The 23,360-nt window shown below is 44.0% G+C and overlaps 1 protein-coding gene across 2 annotated transcripts in view; it reads left to right on the forward strand.

Moving 5' to 3' along the window:
* The window catches only part of plch2a (phospholipase C, eta 2a), a 371,794-nt gene that overhangs the window by 317,442 nt on the left and 30,992 nt on the right, over window positions 1-23,360 (forward strand). For both annotated transcript variants that reach the window (XM_084333948.1, XM_084333949.1), the window contains 5 exons: window positions 2,735-2,842; window positions 5,103-5,261; window positions 11,793-11,891; window positions 14,197-14,297; window positions 18,168-18,259. In XM_084333948.1, coding sequence (XP_084190074.1) covers window positions 2,735-2,842; window positions 5,103-5,261; window positions 11,793-11,891; window positions 14,197-14,297; window positions 18,168-18,259 — 559 coding nt within the window. The remainder of the gene's footprint in view (window positions 1-2,734; window positions 2,843-5,102; window positions 5,262-11,792; window positions 11,892-14,196; window positions 14,298-18,167; window positions 18,260-23,360) is intronic.

Here is a 23,360-nt window from a genome sequence, read left to right on the forward strand (position 1 = left end):
GAATGCTCTTTGTCGACTATAGCTCTGCCTTCAACACCATACTCCCCCGTAAACTCATCAGTAAACTCCAAACCCTGGGTCTGTGTAATACACTGTGTAACTGGGTGCTGGACTTCCTCACAAACCGCACACAAGCCGTCAGACTGGGCAACTACACCTCGTCCACCCTGTCTCTCAGCACCGGCGCCCCGCAGGGTTGCGTACTCAGCCCACTACTGTACACCCTGCTCACACATGACTGTTCCCCCTCCTACCCCTCCAATTACATCATCAAGTTCGCAGACGATACCACAGTTGTGGGTCTCATAACAAACAACAATGAGTCTGCCTACAGGAGGGAGGTGGAGGACCTTATAGTCTGGTGTGATAATAACAACCTGGCGCTCAATATAAAGAAAACAAGAGAGATTATAGTGGATTTTAGAAGATCAAGGCCTGACCACTCCCCTCTGCTCATCAACAACGAAGTAGTGGAGAGGGTCACTGAGTTCAAGTTCCTGGGTCTCAGTGTGAGTGAGACCCTGTCTTGGAGCACCAACACCGCCTCAGTGATCGGAAAAGCTCAGCAACGCCTATACTACCTAAGGAAGCTGAAGCAGGCTGGCCTGCCACGAAATCTCCTTGTCAACTTTTACCATTGTGCGGTTGAGAGTGTGCTGACCTACGGTGTGTCTGTGTGGTTCTCCAGCTGCACAAAGGCAGAGCAAGAGGCTCTACAGAGGGTGGTGAAGGCGGCAGGCAGGATCATCGGGACTCCTCTACCAAACATCACCTCCGTCTTCACCTCCCGCTGCCTCCACCGCTCCAAATGTATCATCAAGGACCAGTCGCACCCAGCACATCACCTCTTTCAGCTCCTTCCCTCAGGGAGGAGATACCGGTCAATACATGCTAAGAGTACACGATTTAAGAACAGCTTTTTCCCCCAAGCAGTTAGACTGTTAAACACTCATTGACTGTCCCCTCACGTGCACCATGCACTTACCACTGCACTTGATAATCTCTGATTACCACCCATTATGCACTTTATTATTTAAAATATTCTGTTATGTACAGTGTTATGTGTTATGTGTTCATGTATGTATTATGTACTACGGTCTGTGGGAGCTCCCCTGAAATTTCGTTGTATACTGTGCAATGACAATTAAAAAAGTCTATTCTATAGGGGCCCCCCAGGGCTGTGTTCTGAGCCCCCTCCTCTACTCCCTGTACACACATGACTGCGTAGCACAGCGGAACAACAACACCATCATCAAATTTGCTGATGACACAGTAGTGGTGGGCCTGATCTCTGCCAACGACGAAAGGGCCTACCTGGAAGAGGTAGATAACCTGTCACAGTGGTGTCAGGAGAACTGCCTCTCCCTGAACGTCAGCAAAACAAAAGAGATGATTGTGGACTTCAGGAGGTCGGGGGTCAAGGACTACAGCCCCCTCAGCATCGACGGGGCACCGGTTGAGAGAGTGAACAGTTTCAAGTACCTCGGAGCCCACATATCCGAGGACTTGACATGGACCACACACATTGACAGTGTTGTGAAGAAGGCACGACAACGCCTCTACTTCCTCAGGCGCCTAAGGAAGTTCCAAGTCAGTCAGAAGATCCTTAGGAACTTCTACTCATGTACAATAGAGAGCATCCTGACCGGCAACATCACCTCCTGGTTTGGGAATAGCACTGCACAAGACCGTAGCAGACTACAAAGAGTGACACGTTCAGCCGAACGCACAATTGGAGGGGGGCTTCCCACCCTCCAGAACATTTACATCAAGCGGTGCAAGGGGAAGGCTAAGAGAATTATTAAGGACTCGAGCCACCCGAACAACTGCCTCTTTGAATTGCTGCGGTCAGGCAAGCGATACCGGAGTCTTAAGGCGAGCACAGAAAGACTCAGAAGAAGCTTCTATCCCCAGGCCATCAGGCTGCTAAACGAACAATAATCGCTAAACGAACAATAATCACTATGCAACAACCATCAAATGCACACAGCACACACACCCACACGCACACACTCACTCAAACAAACAACACACTGCAGCACCCACTCTCCACACTTTAGATCACACAAACACACTTACACTTTATATTTATTGATAAAGGATTTGCACTACAACTCGTACACCTACTGTGAATTGTACCTAAATTGCACCTCGTCCCATTTCTCCATTTCTGCCTTGCACTATATAGTATTGTATATTAGTACACTGCACAGTATTGTATATTGTATGGTAACTACGTCTATTCTGCATCGAACATTGTACATATGTCTAAACTGAACACTGTGACCTCTTTTTTTACTTCTAATTTTACTATGTTTTTATTTCATACTTATCTTGTCTTGCACAGTCTCTGGAGCGCAACAGTAAGAAGCATTTTGTACAAAAGTATTCTGTACTTCTGTATGACAACTATTAAAGAAACTTGAACTTGAACTCCTAATATAACAATCTCTCTCTCAATACAACAAATCCAACCTCACCTCCGCTCAACTTACTCCTCTCTAACCTAGTGGTTATGTAGTGTGTGGGACTGGGTGTGTGCACGTGAGATGTGGGTGGACTAATGATGCACAGGTGTGTTCTATCAGTACTAATCAGCTACCTAATTGACTACTCTTTCCGTGGCAAAAGTATCTCCCAGCCTTCACATATCCATGGGGGGGGGGGGGGGGGGGGGTGAGATCTGCCACACTATATTTAGCCGAAACTGACGGTAAAACTGTCTTTCCTCCAGGGGAAGAAGCTGCCACCCAACATCGATGAGAACGCGGAGGAGGGCGACGTTTCGGACGAGGATAGCGCTGACGAGATGGATGACGACTGTAAGCTGATGAACGGAGACGTACGTATAGCATCTGCCCTGCAGTCCCTCCGCGGGTTACTCTCCAACCGTGTTGGGAGTCGATGATCTCTGGCTGACGGCGGTCCAGGAGCTGCATTTGAATTAACGTGTGTGTGGGTGTGTGTGTGTGTGTGTGTGGGTGTGTGGGTGTGTGGGTGGGTGGGTGGGCGGGTGGGTGGATTGGTTATGCATGTGTTTGCATGGGACAGAGACGCACAAATCCTGTTTGTGAGGGAGGAGGCACACATTTTCTGTTGTGTGTGTGTGCATGCACGTATGTCTTGGTTCTGGATGGATGATGGGTCAATTAGGTACCAGCCTGTGGTCAATCTGCAGCCTAGTGTATGTAAAGCTCTGTCTTATTTACTTCCTTTATATACTCTCTCTCTCTCTCTCTCTGTCTCTGTCTCTGTCTCTGTCTCTGTCTCTCGCTCTCTCTATCTCTCCCCCTCTCCCTCAACCTGTCTCCTCTCTTCCTTCCCCTCTTCTCCATGTCGCTTACTTCTTCCAAAGTGGAAGGTACAGTAACTGTATTGCACGCTCCATTCTTTAGCTCCTCCCTCTTCCAAAAGCATCTACCCCTCCAGCAGTCATGAACCATTATGTATCATATTGACCTATACTTTATCATACTCCCTGTGACCCCCTCCGCTCAAACCTATTAGTCCATCACCTCTCTATTGGGAACCTGAGGTACGGTCAGCGTAAGGGTTCCTGCATATGAGGCCAAATCAACAGTCAGTCTGGGGTCATCTGCACAAACATGTCACAGATATCATAGCATCAATGCCCCTAAAAGTTGGGCGTTTCAATGCGACTCTGCGTTGTTTATGCCTCAATCCATATAGATTCTGTTATCATTGTCCTCTCAGTCATGTTGGTTGGTTTGTGGAGAAACTCTGCCACCTAGTGGTTGAAGCGAGCATGTGCTCCCTGTTCCAATTGGCACAGGGCCCAATGCTCTCTCTCTCTCTCTCTCTCTCTCTCTCTCTCTCTCTCTCTCTCTCTCTCTCTCTCTCTCTCTCTCTCTCTCACAGACACACCTCTGAAAACTTCCATTTCACTATTGTGCATAAGACCGAACTTCCATCAAACTTCCATGTCTCTAATGGCTTGAATTGCTAAAAGCCCTCATTCTACTGATCCGGCTAGACTTGAGATGTCTTCTTCCTTGTGTGACAGAACCTCTATTTTCTCCATCTGCACTGTCTCCATGACCGCTCCCCCCCCCCCCCCCCCCCTGGCATTGCTGTCAGATACAGTGCATGGTGGTTGGTTGTTCCTGGTCTGCCCAGACTAATGAAGAAGATCATCTTCTCCTGAACACAATCCCAAGGTTTTCCATTCACTTCTTGAGCTAGAAATCAGAGGGAGAACCCTTGAGTTTGATGTCACCAGGATGTAAAATCTGGGGCTACTCCAGAGACGGCGAATGCGGCACTGGCTTTGTGGAGTATACGTTTTAAGTTGTGTGTTCTCACACACGAAATATTACCAGATTTTACCACACCAGATTTTAAAGGTGTTAAGAGCTCTACAAATGTTTTACTGCTCTGACTCGCAGCATATACATTTCAGTCGGAATTCCTTCAGCTATCTGCAACATTATTTTGGGCACCGTTGCTGCATCCTGGGCTTAGCGCCACCCAGAATGGTTGTGATTGGTTTAATAAAAAAAAAAAAAAAAAAAAAAAAAAAATAATAATAATAATAATAATAATAATAATAATAATAATAATAATAATAATTATAATTATAATTAAATAATAATAATAATAATAATAATAATAATAATAATAATAATACAAACAAGCCACAGCCCCCCCCCCCCCCCCCCCCCTCTACCTGAATGATAATAGGTTCAGCCAGACCTCTCTGGCACAGCACTAACATAGTGTGGAGAGAGGTATGGCTATGTGAGACTAGTGCCCCGTTGTCTGTGGAGTTTACATGTGGGGGGGGGGGGGGGACGACGACGACGACGACAACTAAGGGACAACTAAGGTGGGGGGGGGGGGGTGATCACATATTTGAGGAATCTCTCTCTCTCCCTCTGCTTGCTAGCTTTAGGAGAGAATAGAATGGTGCATGTTAACGCATATTGCCTGACCTGTCATGGGGCACAGCAAGAACAATACTGTACAGTGTGGCTTGTTCAAATGGGGAGCGTTCCCCTTCCAAGTCCCCCTCCAAGTCTTTCATTATCATCATCTTCTCCCTCTCTCTCTCTCTCTCTCTCTCTCCCCCTCTTTCTCTCTAGACGTCGGCCAACAGGAAACAGGTGGAGAACATGTCCAAAAAGAAACTGGACCACCTGATGAATGAGTCTAAGATCCGAGACAGAGAAGACCCCGACAGCTTCACCATTGCCGGCCTGCCTCCCTCCTCGGGGAAGGCCACGGACAAGGCCAGCCTCAAGGTACCAGCACACCCTAACCACTCCCAGGCAGTAGGGCCAGACCATGTGGGCTGCACAATTAATCAAAAAAAATAATCGCAATCTCTATTCATAGACCTATGCGATCTCATTTCTAAATAACAATAATAATTTAAAAAAAATTTACCTTTTACTTTACTTTTCTTTTTTAAATGATGACGAAAAATAAGAATTGTGTGAGAGAATCGTGATCTCAATTCTTAGAGAGAAAAATCGTGATTCACATTTTAGCAAGAATTGTGCAGCCCTAGACAGAAGTGTATATCATGTTAATCATCTGGCATTGTCTACGATATCCGCCTGTCTGTCCGTCCGTCCATCCATCTGTCCGTCCATCTGGTCCGTCCATTGGTAACCATTTTTGAAAGAAAAGGCCTAATGTTTGCGTGTAGTGGTAGTAGTAATGTTTGTAGTAGGCCAAACATTGACCAGGCACGACATTACTCTTCCACTGTAAGTTGTCTACAAGCTCCAGAGATAAAATAACAATTTGCTACATGTTTGTTGATGTATTTCTCCTCTATCAACACATTAGCAAACTGTTGTTTCTTCAAACGAGCATTGTAAACATACCATGAAAGACCTCTATTGAGTCAGTGCAGGATTCTAATGGTTATATGCTGATGGCTTCTAACCAGAGGCTAGGGTATTTCCAGGAACAAAAGCATTCATTCTGAACGTTACATCACTGATGCTTGAAATGTGTGAGCTTAGTGAAAGAAACATAGCAGATATGCAAAATGTTGCTACAATGTAACATATCTGGTCTCTCTTTCTTTTCTGTTCTTCCAGCTGTTAACAGACTGTTATGTTACCTGGCTAGCTATCTGTACCCAGCATTCCGTTCAGCGGTGTACCAGATAATAGTGTCCCCTCTTAATACACTACACGGTGTAGTTGCCGGTAAAAACAAGGGGAAATATACTCTTTGGGACAAAATTATCTTAGAACTATCATGTGACTCCCTGCGTCCGTAGACTCCAGAAGTGACATTATATGTGGCCCCGCCCCCTGGCTGCCATACTACTATGTGGATTGTATGATGTTTTGCAAGATAAAACACTAGATAATTTTTTTTACATTTCTTGGTATTGATAGGTCTACTTAAAAATATGAATAAAACTGAACAAAACAACCTAACTGTGTGTTTTCCAGAGACACACAACTGTTATCCAGTTTGCTTGATCTAGCTCAGGGGTAGGCAACCCTAGGCACGCGTGCCTGCATAGGCACGCGGGGGCATTTGCATAGGCACAGGGGGCAGCAGTAAAAAAAAAATATATATATATAATCCTTTTTTTTTTTTTTTTTTTTTTGCTTTGAAATATTATAGTGAAATATTTTGCACTGTTGTCGCATTTATCTTGTTGAAATCCTCCCACAGGTTATTTTTACTACCACATATTTAATTGAGACCCTTTATTTGTTTATTATTTCAATTTAGCTGGAAATTCATTGCTACATCATTCAGTAACATTTGCAGAGCCTTATAACAAAAACATTATTACGGTCACCATTGTGACCAGTGGGATTAATCAACACATTTTATTATTTATTTTTCTATTTCATTGAACATTGCACATGTTAAAAGCCATTTTTTTTACTCAAAATGTGAGTATTACCAAGTCAACTTCTTAAAACAATGACAATAAACATAGTTTTATTAGGTTGAAATAATGTGGTTGTGTACTTATTTTTCTGTTAACTTATTATGGATTGAAAACTGAAAACCTTAATGCACAGTAACTGAACTCAATATTTTTAAGTTCTGGTAACTTATTACACGATATACCTCACATTCACCCTCCATTCACATCCTGGTGTTCTCCATTAGGCCTGTAGGTGGAGCTATGACAGCACATGTACAGTACACACGATGGTGTGTGATGTGTCCAAAAATGAATGGGCAAATGTGAGTGAAATGGTCGCACTGTATGCAGCTGTTTGTCTGCATTGCATTCCCCCCCCCCAACTCAGATTTAGGGTTGATACAACCATCATAATAATATTGTTAATAATAACAATAACAATAATGATGTAATAATGTAAAAATTATCATTAAAAATACCTGATTATGAGAAGAAAAAAATTACGATGCATGGAATATTGTTGAGGCACACTAGTTACAACTATATTTCAAACAGGCACTCCATGTCAAAAAGGTTGCTGACCCCTGATCTAGCTGAACAGCCCCCCTGGGAACCAGCCTATTGTTTTCTTCAGCGAATACCTTAGTTGGCACATCACTGACTCAGCACAGCAATTTTGTTTTCATACTAGGTACAGTATTTACTGAGCAGACACTCAATCATGTTGATGCTCATTTGCATACAGCTTTTTCTGATCTCAGTCTAGTCTATTTTAGTCTAGTCTAGTCATGCCATACTTTTAGTACTATTGCAGAATGCTCTAGTCTAGTCTACAGTTTCCACTTCTTCCCTTACAGATCTCTCTCGCTCTCGCTCTCTCTCTCACACACACAGCACTTAATATCCTCTTATCTTCCATAAGGAAGTACAAAATGTTTTGTTTCAAATTATCGGCAGATATATATTATTGTAGCGTCCTCGCTAATGAATGACTCACCGAGGTTGTTGTTGTTTCTCACTTTGGTTTATTATAACTTCAGTTACAGGTTTTCCGTACACAAGACTGGGTGCATCACCTCTGCTTGTAAATAGGCGTGTTTGAGATTAATTTCGACTTGCCTCGAAAGTAGACGAGAGTAGACGATTGCAGCCGGGGGAGGAGTCAGAAAGTCGAACACTTCAGACTTGACGACAGCCTCTCGCCTAGTCTCGCATGGCAGATATCGCGTTCACGTTACTACACACACACCTGTCCAGCTCATTATAATGCGAGGGCTGTGTGCAAAATTTTATTAGATTCAAATGGAATAGACTATTCATATACCATATGTATACCATCTTGTTGCATGCTCCTGCCCACCGCAGTGCGCACGCACACACAACACACACACACACACACACACTGCTGAATAATTCTGTTTTGCATCAATATATATATACTGTATATTGAGGCAAAACAGAATTATATATACATATATTGAGGCAAAACTGAATTATTCAGCAGACGGTTTATCATGTAAGATGATGTGTGCAACGAGATATAACCATATTATAATTTTGAGAGCGCACTGATGATGTTTGACCAGCTAATTAGCCTTTGGATTTTATGTGGGGGGTATAATGAGAACAGATAGAAAATGAAATACTATAAGTCACTCACTCATTCACACAAATTGATGTGAATCAAGCCTTCATTTATTATTATTATCTGGAGTCGCAAATCGCTTTCACGCTGTAGCGAGCGACGCATGTGTGTATGTGTGTGTGCGGGATACAGTATCAGCTCAGCTGCTGCATCGTTAATGAACTATAGATTTATATGGAATTCGTTAATCTATCTAGCGATTGGGTTAACTGAGAGCCAGGTGGCTTAGAGAAGTACTGTACATAGACTGGTAATGCTCAGATTGTTCATTGAGTCATGACTATATACAAAACGTAATTGTCGTATTTATTATCATTATAATTATTTTATTCCGATGATAGAAACAGTCAGTCTGTAGAATCGACTTGAAGAAGCAATCACCAACTATTTGTTCAGGGGGGTTGATATATTTTATTTTGATATAAACTCCATTGCAGAGATAATTATTAAGACAGAATTCATGAGGAATGTGTAAAGCATTCAATTGTGAATGTCAGTACAGACGGTAAATAATTTGGTGTCTGTCTGACAGTTCATGAAGTTTATCATGATGATATGATGATAACGTTATTTGAAGAAGCTCTTGGTACCCAAACTCCTGTATCCAATAATAATAATAAATCTATCTGATAGACGGGATAGACGGGACCCGTACTGTATTGTACCCATTCTGCAATCTGTTAAATAAAGTTTTCATTCATTCATTCATTCAACCTGATGTAAACAAGACGAAAGTATTTTTCTGGTCTGCATCCCCTTAACAATTGTTTGTATTGAGCCATACTCTGTATTGTACCCATTCTGCAATCTGTTAATAAAGTTTTCAATCAATAAATCAAACATCTCATAACTTCCTCTTGTGGGCGGTGACAACTTTTCTGAGCCAATGGGCGCTTTGCACAGAGATAGCAAGTCGTTTCCCATCATGCATTTGCGTCGAGCAGTCGCTGGAGAGGTACTGTGGCGCCTAGCTCTGAAGGCTGTGCGTGGCTTGCTCCCGTGAGATTTCCGCAACTCGCCTAGTCAGATTTCCAGAGCAAGTCGGACAACATTCTAACCGTCATGCAACGCGCTTGGCAAGGCCGTGGTAAAAACTGTGCAGATCTGTGCCTGCCTCGCCAATCTCAAACACGTCGATAAGTAGACTGCACCTGAACTTCCCAGGTCAGCCCTTGCCCCCTCCCCTCTGCCAACCCCCCAGGTTGGCAGAGTGCAGAGTGACAGCTCGGCTGACCAATCGCCCCAATCCCAGGGTCACTACAATATTTCCACTCACAGGGCCTACATTTTCACTTTGTTGGATCGTTCTGTAAAAAAAAATACAAATCTTTGAATACCAAGTTTCTTTAATAGTTGTCATACAGAAGTACAGAATACTTTTATACAAAATGCTTCTTACTGTTGCGCTCCAGAGACTGTGCAAGACAAGATAAGTATGAAATAAAATAACATAGTAAAATTAGAAGTAAAAAAAAATGAGGTCACAGTGTTCAGTTTAGACATATGTACAATGTTCGATGCAGAATAGACGTAGTTACTGTGCAGTGTACTAATATACAATACTATATAGTGCAAGGCAGAAATGGAGAAATGGGACGAGGTGCAATTTAGGTACAATTCACAGTAGGTGTACGAGTTGTAGTGCAAATCCTTTATCAATAAATATAAAGTGTAAGTGTGTTTGTGTGATCTAAAGTGTGGAGAGTGGGTGCTGCAGTGTGTTGTTTGTTTGAGTGAGTGTGTGCGTGTGGGTGTGTGTGCTGTGTGCATTTGATGGTTGTTGCATAGTGATTATTGTTCGTTTAGCAGCCTGATGGCCTGGGGATAGAAGCTTCTTCTGAGTCTTTCTGTGCTCGCCTTAAGACTCCGGTATCGCTTGCCTGACCGCAGCAGTTCAAAGAGGCAGTTGTTCGGGTGGCTCGAGTCCTTAATAATTCTCTTAGCCTTCCCCTTGCACCGCTTGTTGTAAATGTTCTGGAGGGTGGGAAGCCCCCCTCCAATTGTGCGTTCGGCTGAACGTGTCACTCTTTGTAGTCTGCTACGGTCTTGTGCAGTGCTATTCCCAAACCAGGAGGTGATATTGCCAGTCAGGATGCTCTCTATTGTACATGAGTAGAAGTTCTTAAGGATCTTCTGACTGACTTGGAACTTCCTTAGGTGCCTGAGGAAGTAGAGGCGTTGTCGTGCCTTCTTCACAACACTGTCAATGTGTGTGGTCCATGTCAAGTCCTCGGATATGTGGGCTCCGAGGTACTTGAAACTGTTCACTCTCTCAACCGGTGCCCCGTCGATGCTGAGGGGGCTGTAGTCCTTGACCCCCGACCTCCATTTCTCTCTGGTTAAAATTCTCCTGTGAGATCTTTGAGAAAACTTTGCTTCGTCTCGTTTTCTCTCATCTGTCTTTATCTAACAGCTTTCTCGTTTACTTGCTTTAGGTATTAGCATTGTAATCCAGCCAAATTTAGTATTCTCTCTATTATTTTCTCTCTCATCTCTCTCTCTCTCTCTCTCTCTCTCTCTCTCTCTCTCTCTCTCTCTCTTTCTCTCTCTCTCTCTCTCTCTTAATCAAGTGTTGTGTGACAGAGCTGATTGAGAAGATGTTTTTTTTTGTTACCCATAGTGCACCCAAACACCTGGGCGTCATAAGTGTTGACACACCCACACACACACATAGTAATGTAGACGCTGTTGGAGAGAGAGAGTGCTGTCATCCACTGCATTATTTCATAGTGTTCTTATTAACCAAGGGTTAGTGTCTTTACTCTTTGCTTCATTTGAAAAATAAACACAACATCACTTAATACAGACTATATTGATCTATTTGTGATGTGAAATAAATCTCAGCCCGGTACCGGGCTTAAAGGGGAACTATCTTATAAATGGCATTTTTCAGTGTTTAGCATTGTTTCCTAGCTATGTGGACTTATATTAATAGGATCTATGTCTCTAATTCTCATTGGTGAGGGGAGCTCCAGTAGCTCACCGCATATCTCTGCGCTATTTCTGCGTCGGGGAAAACCGTGCTGCGTCACGGATCTGGTGGACTCAAGTTCGATTCCCGGACCCGCCGTCATTTACCAGAATGTCTTCCCCTGATCTATATCCCGTTTCACCCTGTATCTGTCGGTCATGCTTGACCAGAAAAGCGATAAACGCTAAAAAAAAATAAAGTTTAAAAAAAAAAGAATGTATGTGAATATACACCTCATTTCTATCGTCCAAAATAAACTCTGATTGGGCCTTTAAAGATGATGGATATCCTTTTGATTGTGTTTCCAGGTCAAAGGTGATGATGGGACAGACACAGCAGATGAGGGGAACCCCAGCAGCAACAAGCGCACAGCACGCTCCTTCATGGGGACCTTCTCCAAACGCAAGGTGAGAGAGAGAGAGAGAGAGAGAGAGAGAGAGAGAGAGAGAGAGAGAGAGAGAGAGAGAGAGAGAGAGAGAGATCCTAGCTCTCACATTCCTCGTGGCTCCCATCCTCCAACCTGCCTTTTCCTCCCTGATGTTCTTGGTCTCACTATCCAGACTCAACTGAACTCGACCGGAAAAGCGCATAGCTTAGGAAATGCTCCCCGTCTCTCTATCTCTCTCTCTCTGTCCGTCTGTACTCCCCCTATTCTGCCAGCTTTGGGTTGTCCACACTGAACCTAGCAAAGCCGGTATAAGTGTGTGCGTTCAGACAGAATGCTGTGATGGCGCGTTCCCAAGTCGGATAGATGGATATACACACTGCGGATAGAATAGACACATTCTGAAATAGGTCTCCAAAGGCGTCCAGGGCAGCCAGTTGATGTGTGTCCAGCCTCTGTGTTGAAAGAACAGGCAAGAAAGCTGGTGAGGAAGTAGCCAGGGAGCTAAACAAAGTGTCTGTGTCTCAGATCAGTCTTCCTCATCACATGAGGTAAGTGCTTTCTGCAACGGTAATAATTAATCCGTGCGACACACAGTGCTCTATATATAGCTATATGGATTAAACGAGTGCCTCGAGGCAAAGAATTTGCATTGATGCTTTTTAGTAATTGAATTACTCCAGTTTCCAGAGGAATCTCTTCAGGCCTATAAGTAAACTGGCCAGATGGAAGCTACAAAACGGTGTCACGTCGCTAAAAATGAAGCTATTAAAAAATATGTAAAAGGCTGCCGTGTCATCTTTTCCTTCTTTCACTTCCTTGTTAATTCACTTCCTTGTTTATTCTCTCTCCTTTTGCACTTTGACCTCCTTTTTCATTTTCGCTAAACACATTCCAGTATTATATTGTTTTAAATGCCCGCCAGAGCATGTTGGACCTCCATGGTTTTCACGCAGTTCCAAATGAAACGGGACATTGTAGTCTGTACATGATCTCAAGAGTGAGGAACTTGGTTTGAACAAGAACCAAAGATAACAAAATGGAGAATAATGTTAATTCTAGCCATTTTGGAGCACCACTAGTAGAGTTGTTATTCACATTCTCACACACACACACACACACTCACACTCACACTTACACACCCATCTGAGTGCAGGATGGGATGGCAACGCAATTCTGCCAGGAATAGAGAAGAATAGAATAGAGGCCTTTCCATGGAAAGATTGTAATACCCATTTGTCCTCCATGTTGGAAGAAACGATAGTTCCTATGTGCAAAACAATGGTTGATATGTTTTATGAGAAATATATAAACGGAAATGTTATAATTTGGTCGTCTTACTGGATCTTGAGAATGAGTCACAGTGGAACAGTGTTTTACCTGCTCTACTGCTGCACAGAAATTAGGCATTTTATTTTGAAAGTGGTTACAGGCAGCCATGTTGGAAGAGACAGAACTACACAAATGTGCATCTGGGTGGCACAGCGGACATTGCGCTCGTCACCAACACAAGAGACACCGGGTTCGACTCCGGCTGTCGGTGTTGCCTCCGGCTTGGGCCAGCCGTCATACTAACTCAATTGGCAGAGTTAGGGGGTGGAAGTCGATGGGTGGTAATCTGGACGTTGTGGACAGCGACCCCTACAGGTTGGTTGGGGACGCCTGCACAGCAGAGACAGGAAATGGCGGGGGTAGTGTGAGCCTCCCACACGTTACACCTCGCCAATGAGAGTCTGCGCTGGCAGGTGAAAAGATGTGACAGGCTGCCTCCTCGTGTATCGGAGGGGACACGTGATGCAAGGCTTCTATCCTCCCTACAACCGGCCAGTGGGGGGCATATGCGAGCAACGTTCAAGACAGGGGAGGGGAGAATTGGCACTGTGGAATTGGGATGGGAGAAAAAATAGAAAAGAGGAGAAAAAGTGGATAAAAAAGAACTACACAAATGTTGCTTGCAATGCCACATTTGTTGGTGTCATGCACAGATAATGGGCTCAGTCAGGCTGTCCTTGATTAAAGAAGCTCTTAGACAACTAATTGTCTTAGGGATTTTATCGTCTTATCTGTATAACTGAGTTCCTCACATGCAATCATGCAGGAGGACCTCTTTAAATCTAGTGATGTGCTCTTCTTATTTTTTCAGGAAATAACTTAGTGAGAGGGAATAAATACATAAAAAACAACTGATCGACTAGCAAAGTCTCAGTCGACTTAAGATCAAACCGATGGACCTGAGAGGGAACAGCCCTACTGCTCAGATAATATAAGATGTTATTATTCTCTGCTATCTGTTTATTAACCAAGCTGAACTGTCCCTCCTCCCGTAGAAAAAGACAGCCAAGTTGAAGAAGACGTCCAGCTTCGAAGACACGGACACGGACCAGGAGAGCACCAGCAGCGCCTCCCGTGCCCCCCAGCACCACATCAAGTATGAACACACACACACACACGCACACGCACACAGACTAAGGGCGGGATCCACAAAGATTATTATTATATATATTTTTTGGTATCTCATGTGAATCGATACTCTGTAGTACCGACGTGTTTCGGTAAGTACCTTTTTAAAAGTACCGAATTCGGTACCCATCCCTACCCTGGTGTAAACAAGACAAAAGTATTTCTCTGGTCTGCATCCCCTTAACAATTGTCGGTTAGGTGGCCGAGCGGAGATTGCGTTCGTCACCAACCCCGGAGCTGTGAGCTGGATTCGCCTGTTCGAATCCAGCTCACAGCTCCGGGGTTGTCACCAGCTTGGCTGGCCGTCCGCACTAATACAATTGGCTGTATTAGAGGGTGGGAGAAGCTGGCGGGGTGGGTCCGGGTCGTTGTAAACAGCGACTCCTACAGTTCGGTCGGGGCGCCTGCTAAGCGCGGATAGGACCTGAGGGGGATAGTGTGGTCCTCCCACACGCTACGCCCTCTCAGTGAGAATCCGCGCTGCCAGGTGAAAAGAAGCGGTGATTGGCTGGACGTGTGTCGGAGGAAGCACGTGATAGCCTCCACTCTCCCAGATGATCTGACTGTGGGGGGTAAGTGCGCAGCGACCAGGAAGGGATTGGGAATTGGCATACGACTAACATTGGGATGGGAGAAAATCGGAGGAAAATGGAGGGGGAAAAAGATAAAAAAAAAAAAAAAAAAAAAAATTGTGTGTATTGAGCCTTACTGTATTCTACCCATTCTACAATCTGTTAATAAAAGTTTCTATCAATCAAAACATTTTGGCTCACCAGCCACTGTGGCTAGTGGTTTTCCAAAGTCACTAGCCACTCAGCATTTTCACCAGCCGAAAATCCCCACGCTTAAATGAATGTGGCTTTTAAATTGGTTGTGCCAATAACAAATTACATGCTTTTGGACTCATCAGTTCTCAATCAATTTTTTAAGTTTAAATATCAACATTATCTGGCCATCCTCTGTAAATAATATCAAACTCCTTTGACCTCATCTGGTCTTTCCAGTCTGACTATTACGGAGCGTGCACTGCGTTCCGAGGGGGGGGGGGGGGGGGAGAGGGAAGAGAAGAGAAGAGAAGAGAGTGTATTACGGAGCGCACACTGTGTTCCGAGGGGGGAGGGGGGGGGGGGGGGAAGAGAGGAGAGAGAAGAGCAGAGAGTGTATTACGGAGCGCACACTGTGTTCCGTTGTCCCGGAATGGATTTGATAGCTGTCATTTCTGCGTCTCCCTAGACCATGCATCGTTTTAGAGTCGTAGTGAAGATTGATTTATATGAAAACCGATTTATGTATAATTTAAGCAAATTCCACTTTCGTGCACCTTTTGTAAACTACAATGATCTTTTTTTCATAGAAAATGCTACCAAAAGGTCACCCGCCATAGTGGCTGGTAAGAGTGACGGAGTTACATGCCACTGCCGAATTCTAACCGCATTTGCCGGGTGGCGGGTGTTAACTCATTCAGCGTCAGTGTGTATCCCCATCCCTGCTGTCAATGGGCCACGCTTTAAAAGATAGGCATTTTCACGGTGCATCACGATGTTCGCAGAGCTATATTTATATTCTATATTATAGCTATGGAGACAATACTATGGCTCAGTCACTATCTCTCGTCCAACATGTAAAAAAGAGTTACGTTTTTCATGTATACGTTTGCGTGTTATCCCGTGGTGAATATTGTATAGTTTCAGAGTGATCCGGGCTAATTCCTGGAAGCTGAGTTATGGAATGCTATGTGCATTTTGCAAAAGTCGTTTGCGTTGCTTGCCTGGACACGATACTATTTCCAAATCAAAGGTATATAATAGGTATTATGTTTCATCATGAAGGCATCAAGGGGGGGGCGGGGGGGTCGTTTGGGGTGCTCTGATCGTCCGCAACGGCATACGTTTTGGAGTATGTGATATATGATCGTTGCGATCAATGTGAAATCATTCTAGGATCAAAGTAGGATTGATGTCATATAGTCCTTACATTTGTTAGGACGTATTCCAAAATTAATGTTCCAATTGTCTGATCACGATTTTCCAGTATTGATGTCCATACATTTCTCCGCCCGGACCATATAAAATGTAACACAGTGTGAAATAAGGTTTCAAATGGTTTGGCTGATTTTCATAAGGTTCCCAATGATACACCGTGGTCTGTGAGACTGTATACAATATGAAAATCGAATAAAAGAAAAAACTATGAAAACCCGACTTTTCTCTGGTTTTGGCACTGAACCGCTGGCGAGATAACCCGACTTTATTCGTGATTGGCGCTGAAAGTGTTAATGTCAAGCCCTGTTCATTCCTCTGTTGCTGCTCTTCTTAGTTCATGAAATTCAGATCAAACGGTAAAACTGGACCTTGCCGATCAGATCCAGCAATTGCATATCTCATTTCTTGCCTAAAATGTTTAAACCATTTGGTGGAAAAAGAGAAAGAAAAGGGTTTTTGAGTGAGCGGCCATCTTGACAAACTGAGACACGTAAAGTCAGACCAGAGCATATCTTTTTTTTTTATCACAAGAACAATAAGCGTAGTGGTAACACTGTCGCCTCACAGCAAGAAGGTCCAGGGTTCGATTCCCGCTTGGGGACCAGGTTTCCGCGATGCCAGGTACCCAGGTGGGTGATCTCCCATACCTTTCTGTGTGGAGTTTGCATGTTCTCCCCGTGCTCGCAAGGGTTCCCCCCCGATAAGAGAAACCCAATGGAAAAACATGCACAACAACAGATCACTAACGCTGTCGCGTCCGTGACGAAGATGGGCAGGAGCACTTGGATGGTCCCCGGGCGTGGCTCACGCCACAGCCCTCGTCTGCTCCCGGCTGCCCTTGGTGGGAAGGACGACGGGATGGGTTAAGCGCAGAGGAGCATCGCATCGGCGATCCTAAAAGACAATGCATGCGTGTGTGTTCTGGTGCGTGTGTGTTAAAAACTAACCACTGTGTGTGCCGCTAAAACATTGAGTGTCGTTGCATGCCGAATAAAGACCTCTGCGACAGGTCCTGCATTATTGATATTATTGAATAATTAATAGAATTATATATGAGTAAACTATTGTATTACATAGTGTGTGACGTAGGTACTGTATGTAACGGATGGAAATGTTGGACTAAAAACTAGGCATTTCAAGCAGAGAATAACTCCCTTTGACGTGGATTTGGGGATTTTGGATTCTTTAACTCTGCAGATGTTCTACATGCACCTGCAGCTATATAACACACTGAAGTTAAGGGGAAAAGACAAAAAGCACAATATGACCTCTTCAATAATATAATTTACATATTAGTACCACATTGAAGCTGATGTAAAATGCTTACAATTAACAAGTTAATTGTGTGTTGTATTTGTAGTACCCATGTATTGGCTTGCATTACAGGCATTTTTCAAAAATCACGAAAAAATTCTGTATCAATAAAGTTAATTTCATATCAATCGTTTTTTTTTATATATATATTTGAATGGGAGATTGGTACTCAAATATTCTTTTTGTGGGCGCCCCAGTGGCGAACCACATAGCGCGCTCAGCCACGACACGGCCGACCCGGGTTCGATTCTCGAACCCGTCGTTATTTGCCGAATGTCTTCCCATTCCTCCTCTATCTCTCTCTACTGGACTGCCCAGTAGAAATAAAGCGATAAACGCTAAAAAAAATATATATAAAAAAAAATAAAAATTATTTTTGTTTGAATATTGAATTACGGCCTGTCTACCCATTTGTGCAAAGATACAACAGTTACATTTGGTGGATCACGTATACTGTATCAATCGTTATTTAGCAAAACCGTCATTTGAAACATCGTTATATGATTTTTTATCTTTCGACCTTCAACCTGTTGTCCACCCAGCAGGAAGAAGAAGACCATGAAGCTGTCCAGGGCTCTGTCAGACCTGGTCAAATACACCATGTCTGTGGGCATGCAGGACATCGAGACACCAGGTGAGTGGCTCTGTGTGTATGTGTGTGCACATGCGCATTGCGCATATGCTCGTGCGTGTGTTTCACAATTTCAAAACGTAAACACATTTTTTTTGTTGCTCGCCTACCACCGCTGAGACCCGGGGTTCAAATCCCGGTGTCAGTGGTACCTCCAGCTTGGTCAGTCGTCCCTACAAACACAATGTCAGTGTTCGCGGGTGGAAAGACGGTGGGGTATGAGTCCTGGTCGTTGCAATAGCGACTCCTACTAGGAGACATGTGGTAGTCTACATCCTGCCCAGACCACAGTAGGGCAGTGCAACGACCAGGAAGATAATTGGCATAACAACTCAATTCAGGGATGGGAGAAAAAGTTGTAGAAAGGGACATCTTTTTTTAAATATATTTATTTTAATGTTTTTGGTTATGATAAAAGGTTTGTTCTCCAGGTATTTATTCTCTCTTCATATAGGTTTTTTTTGTATGAAAATTAATTGTTTAGATGCACCGATTTAAATGAATTGATACAATAATCATTGGATGAATTGATTACTTAAATGATGCCAACATTATGGGACATGCCTTTACCATCTTCTCCAGAGTCCAGGCCCGGACTGGCCATCGGGACGTTCGGGACGAATCCCGATGGGCCGGAAGTAAAGTGGGCTGGTCCAAAAAAAAAATCCGATCTGCCCACTTTGGTAGGGTAGGGCTGAAAAAGTTAGATGTAAAAATGAAAATTGCCACAGAAAGATGCTTAAAAATTGCCTACTAGCTCTTGCAGTGATTTCAGTCATCTCCCAGGCTACATGGTCTGTACGGCGGGCCGGTGTGGGCCAGTGTGAATCGGTGTGTGGGCCACTAATGTGGGCCGGTATGTGGGCCGGTGTGTGGGCCAGTGTGTGAGTTGGTGTGGGCCAGTGTGAGTCGGTGTGTGTGGGCCACTAATGTGGGCCGGTGTGTGGGCCAGTGTGTGGGCCAGTGTGTGTGCCAGAGTGTGGGCCAGTGTGTGGGCCGGTGTGTGGGCCGGTGTGTGGGCCGGTGTGTGGGCCGGCAGTGGCGCCGGCAGGATTAAATTCCATAGTATGCATGCTCGCTCGCACAGAAACAGTCCATCCAGATGATGTAGCCTACACGCATGAATACTTTGGGCAACAAACATGTCCTTCCGCGTTGCTCTGATTGGCCAGCGTTGGCCAGCGCTCTCCTTCGTGAATACCAACGCTCTACGCTCGTTTACCCCCTCATGAGGCTCCCCCCAGGTGCTCGTTGCCGCGCATGCGCATGAGGCTCCCCCAGGTTAATACACGCTTGACGGCACTCACACGCCAAGCGAGGCTAATCGCGGAAATGTAATGTTATGTTCGAATCCGTAGAATACATATTTATCAAAACAACATATTTATCAAAACAACTACCAGATTCACTCATAACGTTATTTCGCCAACACAGCCCAGCTGTCAGAAACTGTACATTGTAACGTTATACTGTATAACATAACATTATATAATGTTATTTCGCGTTTTATTCATAACGTTATTTCGCGTGACAACACAGCCCAGCTGTCAGAAACTGTACATTGAGGGGGTTTGAATCACTGTTTACACTCCCCACTTACTGTACCATGTTCTACATATAGAACCTCATCTCATGCACCGGTTTGAATCAAAGCCCTATCCAACGTACTCAAGCTCTACTGTCTTTAACTATAAATGTTTACACTCCCCACTTACTGTACCATGTTCGTTCAAGAGTGGATATATGTTGCAGAACATGCCTGTTAATTACCTTTTAAATATCTGTTATGTGGTTAGGGTATGTTTTTTAAATAAATGCCCAGTCTTGTAAATAATAATAACAATAATTGCGTTGTGAAACCTGTGGTGCTCAAGTGCAACATCCCTATATACTATATACTCATGTACCATGTTCTACAGTAAGTGGGGAGTGTAAACATTTATAGTTAAAGACAGTAGAGCTTGAGTACGTTCGATAGGGCTTTGATTCAAACCGGTGCATGAGATGAGGTTCTATATGTAGAACATGGTACAGTAAGTGGGGAGTGTAAACATTTATAGTTAAATACAGTAGAGCTTGAGTACTTTCGATAGGGCTTTGATTCAAACCGGTGCATGAGATGAGGTTCTATATGTAGAACATGGTACAGTAAGTGGGGAGTGTAAACAGTGATTCAAACCCCCTCAATGTACAGTGATTCAAACCCCCTCAATGCACAGTTTCTGACAGCTGGGCTGTGTTGTCACACGAAATAACGTTATGAATAAAACGCGAAATAACATTATATAACGTTATGTTATATAACGTTACAATGTACAGTTTCTGACAGCTGGGCTGTGTTGGCGAAATAACGTTATGAGTGAATCAGGTAGTTGTTTTGATAAATATGTTGTTTTGATAAATATGTATTCTACGGATTCGAATATAACATTACATTTCCGCGATTAGCCTCGCTTGGCGTTTGAGTGCCGTCAAAAAGAAAATGCGCATGCGCGCGTTACCGGCGTAGGGGGAAAACGAGCGTAGAGGGCTGGCCGATCGCTGGCCAATCAGAGAAACGCGGAAGGACATGTTGGTTGCCCAAAGTATTCACGCAGCCTACACAGCGCTCTACTACAGATACACTACCCAGATCGCAACGACACACATGGGTGACAATAGTGTGTGTGCGTGCGAGCCGGAGCGACTCTGAACGTCTCAGGCTGAATTTGTGTCCCCTAGCTAGCCTATCCGTGACATCGAACGAGAGAAACTCAATGCCATTTGGAGCATACCGCGTAGCTTAATTCTCTGACACCGTAGCCTATTCTCTGACAATATAAGCCTTCAGAGACGTTTTTTGTTGTCCTTTTAATGAAGGAATACTCTCCAAATCAGATAACACAGACGATTGCTTCTACTGTGCGAGCTGCCTGCCATTGCTGTTTGAATGAAGATTAGCTTCTGTGTCATCAAATGTTGTGCTTAGTGAACAACGTGAGGCTGCCTGGAGATATAGCTCTAAGGTGGAAGAGCTGATCAGCAGAGGGAAGCAGTAATCTAACAACTGGGAGAATTTCAAACAGTAAATCTTTCCTTCTTTCAGATTTTTGATACACTGTTTCTCCATCAAGAAAGCTTTTTCATAATTCGGATGGCATTTTACTAACTTCAGTGTCAACCAAGAATGATATGCAATTCGAAATTGGCCCCTGTAAAAAAAAAATGGTCGAGCTGAAAAAGCTAGAATAAAAAAACTAAAATTGAACAATATAAAATTACAGACCCGTTTAGTAGAGGAAGGAACAAGTGACTTGCTGCGAAACATGCTGGTGATGTAGAGTAGGACAGTTTAATTGGGGGAGAGACGGAGAGAGTGACAGACAGACAGACAGACAGACAGACAGACAGACAGACAGACAGACAGACACAGAGACAGACAGACACAGAGACAGACAGACACAGAGACAGACACAGAGACAGAAAGACACACAGAGAGAGAGAGAGAGAGAGAGAGAGAGAGAGAGAGAGAGAGAGAGAGCGAGCAACATTAGTGTAATTATTGTCAAACCCTATAAATAGCATTTGGAATAGGTCTTTCTTTCCGAATGAATGCAGCATGGTTTATATATAGCGTTATCGGAATACTACGGGGTGCACTGACTGCGCTCCGCGGGGAAATGTTTTCAGAGATAGCAGATGGGGATGAATGAGGGGCAGTCTAATTGCAGAGAGAACATAATATTAACTAGAGTCCACTACCCGAGACACATTCTCCTTGATTTGGGACCCAAATTGGAGCGTGGAACAAAACGCACAAATTCCATCCCGTGCACATTCAAGTCCTCTCCACCCTCGGGTCTTTGGCCACCGGCGCGGTCCATCGTGATATTGGAGATGGATCCAGCAATAGACTGTTACTGTACCACCCATGTAGCTGTCAAAGCTCCATCACAAATTCAGTTATATATTCGTACTGGCATCGCGTCCCGCTCTTAAGCCATACCGAGATATACCTCATCTCATGTACCTAGTGTACTCCATCAACGAATAAAACCAAATACACCCAGCACCTGCCAGGCCCCGCCCCTACTGCCGTACTATATAGTACTGGGCGTGGCCACCACTCACCCTTCCTCTATTTTCTTTTCCATCATAGCGGATGCAAGACACCCTATGCAACTAGTTGATATGAAAAGTTTAGAGTAATTAGGTTTGTGTGCTTACCGAAGATTTGCCTACCCCTGAAATCTTCGCGGCATGTTCTGGCGGTTCTGCGACTCTGCAGCGGGATGCATTTTCGATGCATCTCAGCGTCGAGTTCTGTAGTCTCCTTGTCTTGTTGACAGCAGACAGAGGGACGGCGTGTGAGGTGTAGCTATCGAGCTACCTCGCACAAAGTAGGACTTACACCACTAGGCATTATCGCTGGTGTTAGTAAATGCTGCTTGTTGTGAGTTGTATATTACGCTAGGGGCAGGATGTTTGGGTAAACGTCCCTCTAAGAGGTGGAGGTTTCCCAGGCTGTCCTGGAGCACGCTGCTAATACTAAATGCTATAAATGCTGGGTCAATGTTCTACTGTTCCCCGCTGTGGGATGTCACTAGGCATGACAAATGCTGGCGTTTGTGATGTGCTCGAATTGTCCCGAGAGACAACCGAGTGTGTATTGGCGCAAGCGGCGGGATATCTGGGTAAACGTTGTTGTTTTCCCCGTTATCCTGGAGCGTGCGGCTAACGCTATGCTATATTTGGCTACTGTTTTCTGTTCTGTCTCTCTGCTACGGGAAGGTTTGTCTATACTACGGTCTTCCCTCCTCTCAACCATTCATGCTGACGGTCAATCGGTGTCTACTGGGGGAGTATTGCGGGGGGGCTTTGTTTACCTTCATGGGTAAATGGGCTGAGGTCTAGGGCTGGTGTGCTTTTGTGAATATTATTAGTGCTGTCAGGCGATTAAAAAAATGTATCTAATTAATTACAGGATTTGTAATTAATTAATCTAATTAATCGCATTTTAATCGCATAACCATTTTATGCCTGATATTCTATAACCATATTTCAAATTGCATGTGTCCAGATGGCAGAATTCAGTACTGTATCTACAAAACCTTCTGTTTAATCA

This window comes from Notolepis coatsorum, assembly GCF_963971535.1.
Source record: "Notolepis coatsorum genome assembly, chromosome: 17".
NCBI lineage: Eukaryota > Metazoa > Chordata > Actinopteri > Aulopiformes > Paralepididae > Notolepis > Notolepis coatsorum.